The sequence below is a fragment of the Schistocerca gregaria genome, chromosome 7 (assembly GCF_023897955.1).
Source record: "Schistocerca gregaria isolate iqSchGreg1 chromosome 7, iqSchGreg1.2, whole genome shotgun sequence".
Classification (NCBI taxonomy): domain Eukaryota; kingdom Metazoa; phylum Arthropoda; class Insecta; order Orthoptera; family Acrididae; genus Schistocerca; species Schistocerca gregaria.
The window spans coordinates 225,648,519-225,668,314 of record NC_064926.1 but is presented as its reverse complement, the minus strand read 5'-3'; the positions used below and the strand labels follow the sequence as shown (position 1 = coordinate 225,668,314).

The window sequence follows — 19,796 nt, the reverse complement described above, 5'->3', positions numbered from 1 at the left end:
AGTTTCATCATTAAGTAACTTATTCACTCTTCTTTTCGTGTGACTGTAGATTTCCATTTCCTCCAGCATGTTCATCAGTGAAACCTTAGCAGCAATATGTAAAATTTCAGTATTATTCCCTGTGTCTTTTATGGTTTGTTGTGTGCTTATTTTTAGTAAGGTGATTACCAAAGGTAAGTTTACTTTAGATGCTTCTACAGTATTTTTAAACATTGTCAGAAAGTTGCATCCCAGCTGTCCGATATAAAAACCATTATACTCATTACAAGAGATTTTGTAAATACCTGAATTGGATGATCTTTCTATGTACCAACACTATGGGAAAGCATGTAACACAATGAACTTTTGGCTCTGAAGCTTATTTTAACTTTTTTTCTTTTGGAGGTGGAGGACCTTGTGAGTTTATCCATAATGCCACCCACGTAAGTTATACTTACATATTTTAAATTGGTTTTAATATCTAAATCTTGGTTAACTTTAGTTTCCATGGTTTTTTTGTAGGCATTCAGTTTCTTTAATCCTGTGACTATTGGCTGTGGCAATTTTCTTTAAAATTTTCACCTCCTTAGTTTTCTCATGATTAGTAAGTGGCAATTTCAGAATTCTGTGGAACATAGCTCAGAAGAATGCCATTTTCTGTTCTTGTAGATGGTTCACACTAACACTTACAGTTGAGTCTGTGGTTGTTGGTTTCCTAAAGATTCCAAAAATATGTCTACTGTATTCTTTCTACATATGCAAATCTAAAATGTTTATAGCACCCCCATCTTCGTATTCCACTGTAAAATTTAGTTTCAGATGTGTACTGTTGAATCTTGCCACGACATATATTCCATTTGTTCATTATCACCTCTAAATAACATTGTGTCTTTGTTGACATACTTTTTTAGTAAATAAGTTTGCATTTTATATTAGGAAAAATGTGTGGTGTCTTCATCAAAAATTTCCCTGTATTTCCGTGTTTATCATGAAATAATTTCATCAATCTGTATAACCTTCATCAGTGGTGAAGCTATCCTATGATGATGATGTGAATTACTGCTTAATATAAGCTTTACTCATTAATTTACTGTCTCTTGCATATGCTCATTTTCAACAGCAGATTTCTCACTGTTATCCATTACCTATAGATTGGTGCATAAATCCGTGGTCTAAGCAAGAGGAATTTGACAAATTAAACTGTGTTACTATTGATAAAACTCAGTGATGGGGCTTGGGTGAGAAAGGATGAGAGGAGGAGGAGGAGGAGGAGGAGGAGGAGGCGGAGGTGGAGGCGGAGGAAGGGGGGGGGGGGGGGGGAGTGGTGCAAGTTGAACACCATACATACACAGTGAGCACTGAGAATAGGACTGCTTCAAACATAAGAAAACATGCACAACCACCTCAAAAACCATTTGTTACTTGTGGATACTGTTCCCAAAACTGCAAGTGTAATCTCAGAACTGTAAAGTATAAAATACTGTACGGGTTGGCTTGAGTGGAATGCGCGTGACATAGACGAAGTGAGGTTATAAAGGAACCTCTAGGAATTATATCCCATGTGCCAGCTGCATGGCCAATGGTATGGGTTGTCAGAAGTTAAAAGGTGTTAAAAAGAAGGGTGATACTTCAGTGTGACTGTGGAATGGTAGGAAGAGACTGTGGCAGAGAAAGATTAAAGTTACAATTGAGGCAGGGACAGATGGCCTAAGCCATCTGCCAAGGAGGAGAGCTACATCTACATCTACATCTACATGACTACTCTGCAATTCACATTTAAGTGCTTGACAGAGGGTTCATCGAACCACAATCATACTATCTCTCTACTATTTCACTCCCGAACAGCGAGCGGGAAAAACGAACACCTAAACCTTTCTGTTCGCGCTCTGATTTCTCTTATTTTATTTTGATTATCATTCCTACCTATGTAGGATGGGCTCAACAAAATATTTTCGCATTCGGAAGAGAAAGTTGGTTACTGAAATTTCGTAAAAAGGTCTCGCCACGACGAAAAACATCTATGCTGTAATGACTTCCATCCCAACTCGTGTTTCATATCTGCCACACTCTCTCCCCTATAATGTGATAATACAAAACAAGCTGCCCTTTTTTGCACCCTTTTGATGTCCTCCGCCAATCCCACCTGGTAAGGATCCCACACCGCGCAGCAATATTCTAGCAGAGGACGAACGAGTGTAGTGTAAACTGTCTCTTTAGTGGACTTGTTGCATCTTCTAAGTGTCCTGCCAATGAAACGCAACCTCTGGCTCACCTTCCCGACAATATTATGTATGTGGTCCTTCCAACTGAAGTTGTTCGTAATTTTAACACCCAGGTACTTAGTTGAATTCACAGCCTTGAGAATTGTACTATTTATCGAGTAATCGAATTCCTATGGATTTATTTTGAAACTCATGTGGATCATCTCACACTTTTCGTTATTTAGCGTCAACTGCCACCTGACACACCATACAGCAATCTTTTCTAAATCGCTTTGCAACTTATACTGGTCTTCAGATGACCTTACTAGATGGTAAATTACAGCATCATCTGCGAACAATCTAAGAGAACTGCTCAGATTGTCACCCAGGTCATTTATACAGAGCAGGAACAGCAGAGGTCCCAGGACGCTTCCCTGGGGAGCACCTGATATCACTTCAGTTTTACTCGATGATTTGCCGTCTATTACTACGAGTTAGAGCTTAAGAGAGAGCCATAATTTTTCCCGAGGGCATGCAGCTTTACTGTATGATTAAATGATGATGGCGTCCTCTTGGGTAAAATATTCCGGAGGTAAAATAGTCCCCCATTCGGATCTCTGGGTGGGGACTACTCAAGAGGACGCCGTCATCAGGAGAAAGAAAACTGGCGTTCTATGGATCGGAGCGTGGAATGTCAGATCCCTTAATCGGGCAGATAGGTTAGAAAATTTAAAAAGGGAAATGGATAGGTTAAAGTTAGATATAGTGGGAATTAGAGAAGTTCGGTGGCAGGAGGAACAAGACTTCTGGTCAGGTGACTACAGGGTTATAAACACAACATCAAATAGGGGTAATGCAGGAGTAGGTCTAATAATGAATAGGAAAATAGGAATGTGGGTAAGCTACTACAAACAACATAGTGAACGTATTATTGTGGCCAAGATAGATACGAAGCCCACACCTACTATAGTAGTAAAAGTTTATATGCCAACTAGCTCTGCAGATGATGAAGTAATTGAAGAAATGTATGATGAAATAGAAGAAATTATTCAGATAGTGAAGGGAGACGAAAATTTAATAGTCATGGGTGACAGGAATTCGGTAGTAGGAAAAGGGAGAGAAGGAAACATAGTAAGTGAATACGGACTGGGTCAAAGAAATGAAAGAGGAAGCCGCCTGGTAGAATTTTGCACAGAGCACAACTTAATCATAGCTAACACTTGGTTCAAGAATCATAAAAGAAGGCTGTATACATGGAAGAAGCCTGGAGATACTGACAGGTTTCAGATAGATTATATAATGGTACGACAGAGATTTAAGAACCAGGTTTTAAATTGTAAGACATTTCCAGGGGCAAATGTGGACTCTGGCCACAATCTATTGGTTATGACCTGTAGATTAAAACTGAAGAAATTGCAAAAAGGTGGGAATTTAAGGAGATGGAACCTGGATAAAATAAAAGAACCAGAGGTTGTACAGAGTTTCAAGGAGAGCATAAGGGAGCAATTGACAGGAATGGGGGAAAGAAATACAATAGAAGAAGAATGGGTAGCTTTGAGGGATGAAGTAGTGAAGGCAGCAGAGGATCAAACAGGTAAAAAGACAAAGGCTAGTAGAAATCCTTGGGTAACAGAAGAAATATTGAATTTAATTGATGAAAGGAGAAAATATAAAAATGCAGTAAATGAAGCAGGCAAAAAGGAATACAAACGTCTCAAAAATGAGATCGACAGGATGTGCAAAATGGCTAAGCAGGGATGGCTAGAGGACAAATGAAAGGATGTAGAGGCTTATCTCACTAGGGGTAAGATAAATACTGCCTATAGGAAAATTAAAGAGACCTTTGGAGAAAAGAGGACCACTTGTATGAATATTAAGAGCTCAGATGGAAACCCAGTTAAAAGCAAAGAAGGGAAAGCAGAAAGGTGGAAGGAGTATATAGAGAGTTTATACAAGGGCGATGTACTTGAGGACAATATTATGGAAATGGAAGAGGATGTAGATGAAGATGAAATGGGAGATACGATACTGCGTGAAGAGTTTGACAGAGCACTGAAAGACCTGAGTTGAAACAAGGCTCCCGGAGTAGACAACATTCAATTGGAACTACTGACGGCCTTGGGAGAGCCAGTCCTGACAAAACTCTACCATCTGGTGAGCAAGATGTATGAGACAGGCGAAATACCCTCAGACTTCAAGAAGAATATAATAATTCCAATCCCAAAGAAAGCAGGTGTTGACAGATGTGAAAATTACCGAACTATCAGTTTAATAAGTCACAGCTGCAAAATACTAACGCGAATTCTTTACAGACGAATGGAAAAACTAGTAGAAGCCAACATCGGGGAAGATCAGTTTGGATTCCGTAGAAATGTTGGAACACGTGAGGCAATACTGACCCTATGACTTATCTTAGAAGCTAGATTAAGGAAGGGCAAACCTACGTTTCTAGCATTTGTAGACTTAGAAAAAGCTTTTGACAATGTTGACTGAAATACTCTCTTTCAAATTCTGAGGGTGGCAGGGGTAAAATACAGGGAGCGAAAGGCTATTTACAATTTGTACAGAAACCAGATGGCTGTTATAAGAGTCGTGGGACATGAAAGGGAAGCAGTTGTTGGGAAGGGAGTGAGACAGGGCTGTAGTCTCTCCCCGATGTTATTCAATCTGTATATTGAGCAAGCAGTGAAGTAAACAAAAGAAAAATTTGGAGTTGGTATTAAAATCCATGGAGAAGAAATAAAAACTTTGAGGTTCGCCGATGACATTGTAATTCTGTCAGAGACAGCAAAGGACTTGGAAGAGCAGTTGAATGGAATGGATAGTGTCTTAGAAGGAGGATATAAGATGAACATCAACAAAAGCAAAACAAGGATAATGGAATGTAGTCGAATTAATGCGGATAGTTTGGACCAGAAGAGAATAGAAGCTTTCGAAATGTGGTGCTACAGAAGAATGCTAAAGATTAGATGGGTAGATCATATAACTAATGAGGAAGTATTGAATCGGATTGGAGAGAAGAGAAGTTTGTGGCACAACTTGACCAGAAGAAGGGATCGGTTGGTAGGACATGTTCTGAGGCATCAAGGGATCACCAATTTCGTATTGGAGGGCAGCGTGGAGGGTAAAAATTGTAGAGGGAGACCAAGAGATGAAGACACTAAGCAGATTCAGAAGGATGTAGGTTGTAGTAGGTACTGGGAGATGAAGATGCTTGCACAGGATAGAGTAGCATGGAGAGCTCCATCAAACCAGTCTCAGGACTGAAGACCACAACAACAAGAACATAGTAGCACTTGTAGGTGACTGCAATGACTGGATGTTAATTCAAAATCTTAGGAAGATATAATTGCAATAAAATTATTAATTTCTTGGTCTCCACAGTGTGACTGACAACTGAAGTTGTACATACTGACTTGTTTGTACAACACTAATTATATGTGCTGGTAGTAGTGTCATTATTTTCATAAATATCTCCTTCCATTGTCTTTTTCCTCTCTCCCTTCTCCTTGACCCCTTTCTCTGTTCTCTCTTTTTCTTTGTATTTTTTACTGAAACTAATGACTGTTATCTTCTTTTTATAGCAGAGTAACATTTTGTGGTCTGTGACAACAAATTGCTTTATTTTTGCAGCAAATTTTCTATTATCTACAGTTTCCATAAAACCATCAGAATTGCTTTCATCTGTTCCTGCAAAATAATTTTAATTTCTGTTCTGCTGCTACCTTGTTAAAATAATACACACAGTACAGTATACGAAGTCTGTTCAAAAAATTCTGGAACTTTGTCCACAAAATTTTTCTATGCTTACCTTTGACTTATTCCGCATGGTCTCCTTCAAAATATTCTCCTCCAAATTGATAAACTGCCCCCCCACACTGTCTGCAAGCATCTGGCTGGATCATGCGCAGAGCTGTCTGTGAATCTTCTTGTATCTCATCTATCATTTCAAATCTTTGTCCTTTCAAAGGGGGTTTTCAGCTTTAGAAATAAAAAAATTCCACAGGGCCAAGGTCTGGAGAGTATGGAGGATGAGGTAACACAGTGATTTTCATTTTTGTGCCATATTCATGCACCAACAGGGATGAATGTGCATTTGTGTTATCATGGTGCTAGAGCCAAGAACAGTCCCACCACATTTCAGGCTGTTTCCATCTCACATTTTCTCACTGATGTTACAACACATCCCTGTAGTACCATTGATTACAGTTTGTTGCCGTGGTACAAGTTCATGATAAACTAATCCTTGGAAGTCAGAGGAAACTATCAGCATTGTTTTGACATTTGCTGACCTGACGAGCTTTTTTTTGCTCTTGGAGTACCTTTCCCATCCACTGTGAAGACTCAACTTTGGTCTCAACTTCATAATCATAGATCCATGTCTTATCACCGGTTATGATTCTCTTAAGGAACATCTCATTCTCATTCTCATTTGCATGATCCAGAAGTTCTTCAGAGATTGCAAGGCGAAGGTCTTTCTGTTCTTGACTTGTGAGCTGTGGGACAAACTTGGCAGCAACTTCTTCTGCAACATCTGGGACAGTCAGTCTTCAATTGTTCTGCACAATTTCGTTGATGTTCCTGACATAAGCATCGTCAGTAGATATTGGAGGGTGTCCTGAACAAGTGTCATCTTTAACTTCTGTCTGGCCGTTTTTAAACCATGTGAACCATTTGTAACACCAAGTAAGTCTCAACTCCTTACCGTGGTATGATTTCTGCATCATTCGGTGTGTCTCTGTAAAGTTTTTCTTGAGTTTAATGCAAAATTTAATGCAGACCCATTGGTCCTGTAACTCTGCTATCTCGAAATTTGCAAACTGTGTGACACAGCATTCTACTCAATACAGCTCTGAACAATAACTAACAGATATACAACAATGAAACTTCCAGCTGTTACATATTAAACACAGGCTTGCACAGGAGTGCCTCGCTATAACACAAAATTACAAATGTTCCAAATTTTTTGAACAAACCTCATAGTTTCTATTGGCCCTATGCAAATACTCCCAGACAGCGTAAGCTCCATTCTGTTCACTGGGCCCACAGATTTTGTATGTCTCCCAATGAATTTGGACACAGTCTACATCATCTCACACATTATATATGAGTGGAAATTGTGATCAAAATGCATTCAATAGAGAAAATGTGCGTAGTATGTCTGGAATGGGATATCATTTCCTACACCAAGTAAGATGTCACATTGTCTGCACTTCAGTAGTTTTGCAGAGTGTGTATGTAGGTACAGATGTATTGTGGAGTCGCAGTTTCCAATTATCCATCTGGTCACCATGAGTTAGGTTTCCATTGTTTCCTTACAGTTTATTTATGTGGATGCTGAAATGGTTTCTTCAACAAGTCTGTGATAAATTTCCTTTGCCATTCTTGTCCACTAGAGCCAGTGCTCCATGTTTAATGATGTTGGTGACAATTAAATGTTTAAGTCTGCCCTTACTTTAATATCCACCCTCACCCACAACCCCCTCTCCCCTTTGAGATGGAGATTGATAAATGACATGTTTCCTATTTGCAGGAGCAGAGCCACAAGTCATATAGGCCACTCTGTGTTCTGACATTCAGATGGAACTATGCCTTGCATCAGCTGGAGCCCATGGGCTACCATCTTATCAACATGTTGCTACATTGCTTAGTAACACTCATGTACTTCAGGTAAGTCCCATGCTGATATTACAAATTACTATAATGTTATTTTTCCTGTTTTCTTTACTTCAATTTTTTGTCATTGTTGGTCTTGCCGAATTTACTGTGGTTCTAGTGCTTTCTGCAACTGATGCTGTTAGTGAAACAGATTAATACCTTTTACATTTCTTGACCACCTGTAGAAACTGTAGGCAAAGAGTTTCCATTCTCTCATTCACTCTTGAAGTAGGAGAAGTGCTATTATTAGTAATTGTGTGAGGTATCTATAGGCTCTCAATCTTTCAAAGTGCCGCTGTGCAGTTACGCACATCTTCTACATGTGACGCTGTCCACCAGCCATGCAACAGCAGCGCCACCTAAGCGGGCAGCCAGCCAGCGGCCACTAGACTCGGACTTGGTTATGATTTGACTGTTAAAGTGACACACGTCTTACTCTGTTTACTTGATCTGTGACTTTCATGTATTGCATTGTCCTTGAAATATATTTGTTCAACTTCAAGTTATAACAATTGGCGACGAGGTAGTGAATTTTTCTTTTTCATCATTGACCCATACGTTTCCATGGCTACTTTAGAGCAACTGTTGCAAGGTCTAATAGAACAGAAAATGCTTCTCACAAATGTGATTTGTGATTCTGTCGCGGCATCAAATGTGGGGCGTCTCTCGTCGTTCTCTCTACCTCCTTTTCCTCCTTACGACGAGAGGGTGGAAGACTGGTCTGATAACGAAAAACGTCTTCGACAGCACTTCTTGGCATTTCATTTCGTGGACGACCAAACATGTAAGTCTCTGTTCCTTTCATAGATTTCACCTCAAATGTATCGGTTGTTGTCGCAATTGACTCCTTTGAAAGATCCAGTGTCTTTGTCCTTTGTTGAAATGTGCCCACTCCTGTCCGTCTATTTTCAAAAGCATACGCATGTGGTAGCCTCTTCTGTTGCCTTTTATACTTGTCAAAAACGACCACATCAATCCTATCGCACTAGGGCTGCTGAACTTCACGGCCTCAGTAGAAAGTGTCAGTTTGTTACTGAAGTTCACAAAGAATCCTACGCCAGTTCCATGGTACGAGGTGCTATTATCTGGTCGGCGCCTGACAGAGAAGTTAGGCTACATGCCCTTCAGTTGGCAAATACAACTCTAGATGAAGTCCTATCCATCACTCAGTCTTTTGAAATTTCTCGCGCCCCTGGAGCGCAAATAGAGGCATGGGGTGACGTCGGGGAAATACAACCTCTGTGCACTGTTGACGAAGCGTGTGGCATGTCCCTGCTGACCGATGTGTCCGCAGTACGTTCCCAAGTGCAGCCTCGGTCTAACCGTTCACAAACCTCTAAGAAACTGCAGCAAAACCCACAGCAACTTCCTACATGTCAGCGGTGTTTTACGAAACATTCACGAGAGGATTGTCCACAACGTTGGGCTGTGTGTCACAAATGCAAAAAAAAAAGTCGTGTTTCATCTGTTTGCAAATCCGACAGCATACATGATGCTCATGAACATGGCGCTGATTCTGATTCTGTGTTGTCTGTCAATTGTACTTCTTCCCTTTCAGGGAAGTTATTCCTCTCTGTCCAAATACATGGTCGATACGTTCACATGCAGGTAGATATTGGTTCTGCTGCCACTATCATCGATTCTCAGACGTATCTTCAGTTGGGTTCTCCAATCCTGTCACCTGTCACTAGGCAATTACGGACTTACAATAAACAGAAGATTTCTCTCTTGGGACAATTTGATGCTGAGGTATCGTACAAATCTGTCTTTGCACTGTCCCATATTTGTGGTCGACCATAGTAACGCGGAGAATCTTTTTGGTTTCGATGCCTTCCGTATTTTCGTGTTCTCCATAGATGACTCTGTCAGTATCGTCTCTGATGCTATTCCTTATGCTCAACTGGATTCCTTGTCGATGACATTTTCGTCCCCTTTTTCTCCTGGGTTAGGCCATGCAAATGACTTTGAAGCTCATATCACTCTCACACCCACTGCTCGGCCCAAGTTTTTTCGGGCTCGGCTCATTCCTGTGACCCTTTGTGATCAGGTCAAATGGGAGCTGGTTCGTCTCACTGCTTCAGGGGTCTTGCTTCCTGCCATTGTTGTTGTGATATTTGTCTCTATGGTGATTTCAAAGCCACTGTAAATGCTCAATGCCTTATCGACACTTACCTTAGGCCTCGACCTGAAGAATTGTTCACTAAACTTGCAGGAGGCCAGTATTTTTCTACACTTGATCTATCAGAAGCTTATCATCAACTTCCTCTCGACACTCTTCCCAGCAGTTTCTGGTCCTTAACATGCCTTTCGGCCTCTAGCAATACCAATGATTGCCATTTGGGGTTGTCAGCACCGCTGCTCTCTTTCAGCGATTCTTGGAACAATTATTGCTCACTGTCCCTGGGTGTATAAATTACATGGACAAAATTGTTGTCACTGGCTCCACTACTGAAGAACATCTTCAGAACCTCTACACACTTTTTCATGTCTTACAGACTGCCAGTCTTAAGTGTAATCTTCAGGAATCAAATTCTTTTCAGGCATCTGTCACGTACTTGGGGTTTCAACTATCTCGGGATGGTATTTGTCCGCTTCAGCAAACTGTCGCTGCGATCGATGCCCTTCCTTGCCCTACATCTGTTAAGGAACTGCAGGCCTTCTTGGGAAAAATAGCATACTATCACAGGTTTTTACCGTCTGCTGCTTTGTTGGCTCAGCCGTTGCATCTCCTGTTGCATAAAAACGTGCCTTTTCACTGGTCCATGGCATGCGATGCAGCTTTCCAGAAATTGAAGACTATGCTGAAACAGGCCCCGTGCCTGGCTACTTATTGACCTGGCCAACATCTTGTACTTGCCACGGACGCCTCTCAATACAGGGTTGGTGCAGTCCTTGCGCACCGTTTATCTGATGGTTCTGAACAACCCATTTCTTGTGCCTCCAAAACGCTCACGGATGCCCAACAAAAGTATTCTCAAATTGAAAAAGAAGCCTTGGCCATTACTTATGCTCTTCATAAGTTTGGTGTTTTTTCTCTATGGATCCAAATTTCATCTTGTTACAGATTACAAACTACTTGTTTCCTTGTTTCATCCATCAACGTCACTTCCCGGTAAGGCTGCACACCACCTCCAGTGTTGGGCTCTTTACTTGTCTCTTTTCAATTATAAGATTCATTTCTGGCCAATGGCTCAACATGCAAATGCTGATGCACTGTCTCGCCTTCCCATAGGTCCTGATCTGGCATTCAATAGGAACGAACTTTTGTGTTTCCACCTGGATGTTGCCGAGCAGCGAGTTGTGGACGGGTTCCCCATCACCAGGGACTGGCTGGTGGCTGCTACGGGTTCTGAACCTACCCTGTCCCGGGTCTTACACTGTATTCAGAAGAGTTGGCCAGATCATCCGTCCACTAAGACTTCTGATCCATTGCGGAACTACTACACTTTGCGTTACCGCCTCACGGCTATGGATGGTGTTATCCTCCTTTCCACCAAAAATGCTCTGCCGCGTGTTGTGGTATCTGCGTCTTTTGCGTGCTTCGGCCTTGCGCCTCCTTCACCAAGGGCACTGGGGTATGTCTCGCACAAAATCTCTGGCGTGCCGTCATGTGTACTGGCCCGGCATCGACTCTGAAATAGCACACATGGTCTCTGCCTGCGGCCCTTGTGCGTCACAGGCTGCCATCCCGAAGTCATCTTTGTCACCGTGGCCTTCACCTGAGAAGCTCTGGGAGCATATTTATGCTGACTTCGTAGGACCTTTTTTAGGTACTTATTGTCTTCTCATTATTGACGCCTACTCTAACTTTCCTTTCATTGTCCATTCCATGTCGGCTACCATTGCGGCAGCCACCTATGCTCTAGCTCACATTTTCTCTTTGGAAGGCCTTCCCTCTACTCTTGTCACTGATAATGGTCCGCAATTGCCTCTTTCAGTTTTGCGGATTTTTGTGCCCGTCAGGGCGTCATGCATGTCACGGCCCCTCAATCTATCCACAGTCAAACGGTGAAGCTGAACGACTGGTCCACACATTTAAGGCTCAGATGAGGGAACTTCTGACTTCGTCTGCTGCTGATGATGCACTTCTCCAATTTCTGGCTTCTTACTGTTTCACCCCCATGGGCAACAGCCCGGCTGAGCTCTTACATGGCCGACAGCCCCGCATGCTACTTCATCTTTTGCGGCCTTCCACCTCACGGCCGGGGGTGCCTTCACTTGGCCGGTTCACCGCTGGCGACCATGTATGGGTACGGGGATATGGCAGGTGGCCAAAATGGGATCCTGGCTGCATTTTAGGACACCGTGGCTGACGCCTGTATGAAATCCAGATGGACACGGGTGTTGCAGTGTGTCATTCAGACCAGCTTCGGCCTTGTGCGCTGGCAACACCTGTTGCGGATGCCGCTACATCACCTCCGGCTCTACATGACGCTCGGTATCCTGGAATCTGTCATTACTCACAACGCAGTCCTTTCACCATCATATTGGTACCAGCACAAGAACTGATGCCAACAGGAGACGTGCCCATGCAGGAACCAGATGACCATCATCTGTCAGAGCAACTCTACTCGCCTCCTCCTACGGACACGGACACATCGCCCATGTCTCCTGTTATAACAACCGGACTTGCCGCAATGAGTAGATTAGTGCACGGGGCCCTATCAGATTTGATCCCCATGTCTCCTGTCATCTCAACGCATTATCATCGGGAACACTTCCGTTCCTAATGGAAGCCTCCTCCTTGAGGCTTTAGGGCCAGTCAAACAACACCTATGGATGTTAGCAATCTACAGGCCACCTCCATCAAGAACTGTGCTAAAACTTCAAAGGCAGGAAAAGTGTTGTGACTCGCCGATCTTTCAAAGTGCCGCTGCGCAGTTACACGCATCCTCTACATGTGGCACTGTCTGCCAGCCATGCAGCAGCAGCGCCACCTAAGAGGCCAGCCAGCCAGCGGCCGCTAGACTCGGACTCAGTTATGATTTGACTGTTAAAGTGACACACATCTTACTCTGTTTTCTTGATCTGTGACTTTCATGTATTGCGTCGTCCTTGAAATGTATTTCTTCAACTTGAAGCTATAACATCTACGTACACAGAGCTGGGTGCTGATACTGCTTTGTTATTTGTTTATAACATTTCCACAGAGAGTATTGTCCCATTTATTTTGACTTTTGTTGTAGAAAGTATTATGTGCAATATATCTGAGTCTGAGTAAACATTTTAATTCCTGCTATCTTTGTTGCGATTCCTCCTTTAATTCAACATATACAAATAGAAAAATAAAAATATCATTGTCTTTGTCTTTGTCTTCTAAGAATTTCCAAGAAAATTATCATTAACTAGTTTTTGTTTCTTTATTAATTGGCAGAAAAGTCACTTGTATTTTGTTTTCATTTTACAACATAGCTTTTCATTTTTGTATAACTGCATCAGTAATTGATACGCTTGGCATTCTACTCATTTTACTATGAACAGCTTTTTATTATTTAGTTCAGTCAAGATATTCTCACAATAATACAAGATGGAGAGATGTAGAGAAAGGGGGGGGGGGGAGAGGAAACTATGGGCACCTTGGTGTAATGTGTGGTGCTTTAGTGGGAGCACCAAAGAGGATCGGTAGGGAGAGGACAGGGATTACTGAAGGTTGAGTCCAGGGGGAGTTATGGGAATGAAGAGTATGTTGTAGGAGACTTCCCACCTGGACAGTTCAGACTAGTTGGTGTCAGTAGAAAGGAGCCAGATGGCACAGGCTATGAAGCAGTCATTGAGATGAAGCATATCATGTTGGGCAGCATGTTCAGCTGTGGGGTTGTCCAGATGTTTCTTGGCCATAGTTTGGTGGTAACCATTCATCCAGACTGACAGTTTGTTAGTTGGCATGCCCACATAGAAGTGTGAATTTACAATAACACACATTGAGGTAATGTTACCTTAGTGTGAACAGTTAGCTGTTCAGTCATCCACAAGTTAATTTAAAATGATATTAGACATACCAGCTAAACACAACAATAAAACATAGTTAAAGCTTAACAAACATACTGTTATATAGTAACTTACAGGTCTAGATTATATTAAAACTAATGTTACATTGTTTAATTGCAAGATGAAAGGAGATTAGCATTTTCCATCATAGAACCTTGACAAATTTTCCACTAAGATGATCTATAATCCAGAAGTTTATTGTGGAATGGCAGGGACATTTTTTTTCATATTTTCCCAGCATTGCTTTAAGAGTGTTTTAAAAACTGTTGATTTTAGTTATCTGTTTAATTTCCTTGGGCAGTGTATACTGCACTTGGGCAGTGTATACTGCATCATTGATTCCCTAGCAGAAAATACTGTAGAACCCCCCCCCCCCCCCCCCCTCCCCCCATACATACAAGTTTGGTTCTTTCTCCACAATCGTTAGCAGGACTGTTAATATACTAATTACTTATTTTTCTATTAATATGCATGATGTAATGACAGTTACTCATAATGTATTGACAGGTACACTCAAATGATTCTGTTAGATTCCCCAACTCTTAAAACAGATTATTGTAGTGAGCCAATTTTTGTATTTTAGTTACTATTCTTACTGCCCTTTTTTGCAGTTTCATTATTGTTGCCAGATTTTTTGCATATGGTGCCAAATGTATGGTAGCTAAGGACTGAGGAGTGCACACAGAAATAGTATGTAACCATCAGTTGTTGTAAACTGATGATAAGACTCTTTAAGTCTTACAGTGTAAGAGTTTAACAAGTTGGTGAAATTCTTAGTGATGGTATCTTGGTGTACTCATTCCACTTCAGCCGACAGTCAATATTCACTCCATTTTTTTTTTATATATGGATATGGTGTCTGTTCTTTTGAACATCTCTGAAAGAACAGACACCATTGATGGCCTGCAGCCATCTAGAACGAAATTAGAATTATATATTACTACTTTCAGCTGCTGACGGGTGTTGATATATATATGGACAGGTACAGATGAAAATGTGTGCCCCGACCAGGACTCAAACTCGAGATATCCTGCTTACAGGGCAGACACTTGTATCTATCTGAGCCAACGAGGACACAAAGGATAGTGCAACTCGACTGCAGGGACTATCTCACGCATGCCTCCCATGAGACCCACATTCCCAACTTAATGTCCACACACTACATTCGTAGTGCCCCTGCCCATTACACTCATTACATGTCCGAAAGAACAGGCACCATATCCATATAAGTATATAGTTCTGGCAATATTGGCCATGACCTTCTTCTTCAGTGTGGATGCACACATATTACCCAAACTCTTACGGGACTTGCCAAGAATGTCTTCCACGAGTAATGAGTGTGTTGGGTAGGGACACTACGAATGTAGTTTGTGGACATACAAGATGAGAATATGGGTCTCGTGGGAGACGTGTGCAAGATAGTCCCTGCAGTCACACTATCCTTTGTGACCTCGGTGGCTCAGATGGATAGAGCATCTCCCATATAAGCAAGAGATCCCACGTTTGAGTCCGTCAGGGCACACATTTTCACCTGTCCCCATTGATATATATCAATGCTCGTCAGCAGCTGAAGGTATCAATATATAACTGTGTTTCCTAAAGAAAAATATTTTATTATGCAGTCTAAAGAATAATCATATTTATTTAATGTATTATTTCCTCTCTTTAACAGAAATTCATGGTGTTAATTTTATCTTCAGTTTTAGTTGTAAACAATACTGAGGATTTTATTTGCTTTTTATACCAGGAGCTTTGTCACTTCATCTGCAATTAACATGTTTTTCTCAGCTACGAAGAGAATTTTTTCTCCATGCCTAACATTTCTAAGTCACTTATGTATATTAAGAACAACAATGATCCTAACGTTTTTCAGCACCTCTGCGCCATTGTCAGTGGGTTTTCTTTATTAAAATCTGTGAAATGTGAATGTGAATGTGTTTTGCATGATGCCTAATCTACAAAAATTAGGTCTAAAGAACATTTCCATTTTACATTCTTCTACAGGACTATTTGTACATTATCATGCACTGGTAGCATGTCATCTGCAACCAAAAAACAATGTAATAATTTACTAAAAAATTCACTGTGTGTAAGTCTCTTTACTATCTTTCTGCCTTGTAACCATTTTTATAAATATGGTTGCAACCATTCATTAGCTACCCTTCTTATTCCTAATGATTCTGTCTTCTCCAATATAACTTTATGACTGATATTGTCAGAGACATTTTTTAGATCTAAAAATATATCTGTTAATCAGTTCATTATCTGGTGCATGAAGTACCACTTTTATAATCACCACTGATTCTGTACTTCTACCATTTTGGAACCAAACTGCACTGTTCTTACCTAATTCATTAGTCTTTCTTTCACAACTACCTACAATTTTTGAGAATGGTGACAGCAGAGATACAGACCAGTAAGTTTCTCTGTCTCTTGTGTTAACTATATGTGGAAGAGGCTTGTTTTAACTACTGTGGAAAGTTACCTCTGCTGTAGGGGTTATTTATTTTGTTAATTAAGGGAGCCTGCGTGCTATCTAGGCATTCTTTGAGTATAAATACTGGCACTTCATCTGTGTGTGCTGACCTTTATTCTTCTGCTCTCTTGACTTCAACCTCTTTCATAGGCTACATCATATTTGTATTTGTTGCATCATTATTTACATAAACTGCATCTGTGTTCTGTAATTTTTCTTCTAACTTTTGCAACATTATTAGATAAATATTCATTTTCAAAATTTGCTAGTTTCTGTGGAACATTTATCGATTGACACCTGTCCTTTAACTTAAGTTGTAATGCTTTTGTTTATTTTTACCTGTTTCCTGTTTTATGACCATCCAGACAGCTCTGCTTATATCAGTATTAAATATTATATGGTTAATTGAAGACTTGTTTGCAAAAAAGAATTGCACTTAAATAGACCTTTTTGTAATTGTGATAAAAGTCTAGGAATTCTGGCTCACTGTGGCTCTTTTTAATGGAAATAAGTGTCTGGAAGAACTTTCTAGTAGGTGGTGATGTCTGCTTGTTATTCAAATGCCCTACTGCTGTGAGTACTTCTGGAAATGTCTGATCAAAATTCAATTTAAGTAGTGTAGCAAACCTACAGACTTTAGCTTGATTCTTTTTCTGAGTACATTTCCTCCCATGTTAATTTTTAGAATACAGTACATTCAAAAATATCTTAGCCATTTTATTTTGAAAGGAAACTTTCATAAGCCAGCAGTTATATGAGCTTTTCCAAACCAGCTTTCACTCATATTATTCAAATGAGATTCATCAATGTGGTCATTGTAAACACATGAGGAGATGCTTATGCAGAATTTTTAGTTACTCATGTTGCATTGTTAACCAGCCATGCCACTGCATAACTGGGAATGATGTTTATGAGGTTGTTATTGATTTATGATAGTGTTCATACTTATGTCTTCACATAGCACTAGTGTGAATTGAGACTTTATGCATAATATCAGTTGATTTATTGACTAAGATGTCTATACTACCTCAAGGTGATGGGTACACACAAAGAATTTTAGTAAATGCCAATATCTGTTAATTCAGAGCTTGGTATCACAAAATATTTATGCTGAATAACAATAAATATATCACATGTTACTTTAAAATATTTAATAAATGCATGGTCCTTTACTCACTAAGGAAGCCCAAAAATAACAGCTTACTTTTGCTTATGACAATAGTACTGTACATCAGTATTCTGTGATGTGTGTTACTGTGCTGTTTGAAAACTACAGTCCGTTCTTAATTTGCTGTACTTTTATTTTTATTGATTGCATTCTTTGATGAAAAGTTGTATCTGTATGTGTTCCAGTTTTACTTGTCACTGTGTCTTCTTTTAACTTTCTGGGGTGTAGAGATGTGTCTCTTGTGAAATAAATGGAAATGTTTCTAAATTGCTGGAGATGTTGATTAGACAAGGGCACCTATTGTCTGATTTTATTTCAAAATAGGCTTATTACTCCTATCCAGGACAATGGGTCCTTGATTTGAGCGATGCGAGATTTAACTTCTATACTTTCACTAATCATCTCAGCCATCCTTCACTTGATCCAGACACATGGTGAAATCTGTTTTTTGTGTGTACAATAAGACTGTGTCATCCTTCCAGCCTTTCTACCAGCCACCAGTTCCCAAACAAAAACTGAAAGAAGAAAAATACTAATATGACCAGGTGAATTGGGGAAGAGGGTGTATAGACAGAACACAAAGGCCTGTTATAGAAATGATTTCGCAGAATACACTGGGAATTTCTGTAAATGTGTCATTCACAGTTTTTTTTTTCCATTCATATATTCCATTTAACAGTGGTACAGATCAGAGTATGGAATTTTCACCAACATGTCTTATAGTGCTACAACCTTACTTGTTCCCCAAATTTCCTATCTTCTGCCTCCCAACTTGGTCACTATTTACTGTCCCACAATTATCTTTGTTACTGTTTCTTGTGTGCTCTTGTTCACTGTTGTTTACTTCACTTTCAGTTATTTGTTTTTTATTTTTGTCTCTCATGCTTATCCTTCTATTTTTATTTACTTATTTGCTTTTTTTATGTACGTATTTCTCTCTGTTCATTATTGTCCTTAATATGACAAATGAAATACTCTGTTTTGTTTATTTGTGCATTAATTAGAACAACAACAACAACAACAACAACAACAATAATAATAGTAATAATAATAACAACAACAACAACAATAATAATAATAATAGTAATAGTAATAACAACAACAACAACACTAATAATAATAATAATAATAATAATAATAATAATAATAATAATTTTGTGTGGCTCAATGGTCTAGTGCAAGTCTTTGAGTCGGACGCCACTTCAGCAACTTACGTATCCCTAACCTACACCAGCCATCCAACACACGAAAGGAGACCTATAATTTAATATGGAATGCAAACCATGTGTCGTTCCTGATAATTCCTCACACTGTTGAGGGGTAGGCTAGGTTGAAACACAGATTGAAAAATCAGTAGTCAACTGAGATTTGACCCCATAACCTCTCAGTTTCCAGGCATATGCTTGACTACTAGACCAGCAGGTTGACTTCTTTTATTCTGATATTATAATACTGCCATATGTTCTGTTGGTCTGTTAAGCTGGGTATTTTTTCTTCATCCATTTGTTTAGTTACCCTTCTCCTGGTCTGAGTTCCAGAATCCTGTGGATTAGGAATCCTATTTTAAGGATTATACATTTACTTTGGAATTGCACCTACACTATTATTTGCTCAAAAATAATTTTTCATGAGTGTACTTTTATACAATCTGTGTATGTGTAGTTGTGCTGAATAACGACTTTGTGAATAAAACTGTTACTGTAATTAATGTTAGTGTCACTGTTTTTGACAGGATGTGTTGTATATTCTTACCGGAAATAACCAGTTTTGTGTGTGGAATGCTGTTTGCCGTCCATCCGGTACACACAGAAGCAGTAAGTTTGTTTCTAAGTTTACGAATACCACTTTAGTTTTGTATAATGTCAATTACGTGCAAAATTGTTACAAAGTTCATTGATGAAAATGTAACTTTTCAGGTTACTGGTGTAGTGGGGAGAGCAGAAACATTATCATCGGTATTTTTTCTGGCAGCTTTCATGTTTTATGCAAAGGCTACGAGGAGGAAAAGAGTAACAGGTAATTTTTTCCCATAAGTCTCTTGAGAATTGCAAAAGAAATATATTTATTCATTCTTGCAATATTTGTCATGCTAAGGAAATAAATATAGGGCACTACCGTTTCAGCCAGATAAAACTTAATGTTTAACTTGGGAGTATGTGTAATTTGAACCACCTACCCCTGTAAAGATTCATCTGCTGCATGTTTTGGACAGTGATTTAATATTTCTCACATTATTGGGTTTCTTTTTCAGTCACTTGCCACTATATAAATCATCTCATTTTATCACTGCAGTTCCAGTGTTATCTTTCTTAAACACATAAAATAT

At 39.9% G+C, this 19,796-nt stretch overlaps 1 protein-coding gene across 4 annotated transcripts in view; it reads left to right on the top strand.

Annotated features, from left to right (window-relative positions):
* Positions 1-19,796, top strand: part of LOC126281459 (protein O-mannosyl-transferase Tmtc3) — a 100,133-nt gene that overhangs the window by 23,151 nt on the left and 57,186 nt on the right. For all 4 annotated transcript variants that reach the window (XM_049980448.1, XM_049980447.1, XM_049980449.1 and 1 more), the window contains 3 exons: positions 7,714-7,850; positions 19,203-19,284; positions 19,387-19,486. In XM_049980448.1, the coding sequence (XP_049836405.1) occupies positions 7,714-7,850; positions 19,203-19,284; positions 19,387-19,486 (319 nt within the window). The remainder of the gene's footprint in view (positions 1-7,713; positions 7,851-19,202; positions 19,285-19,386; positions 19,487-19,796) is intronic.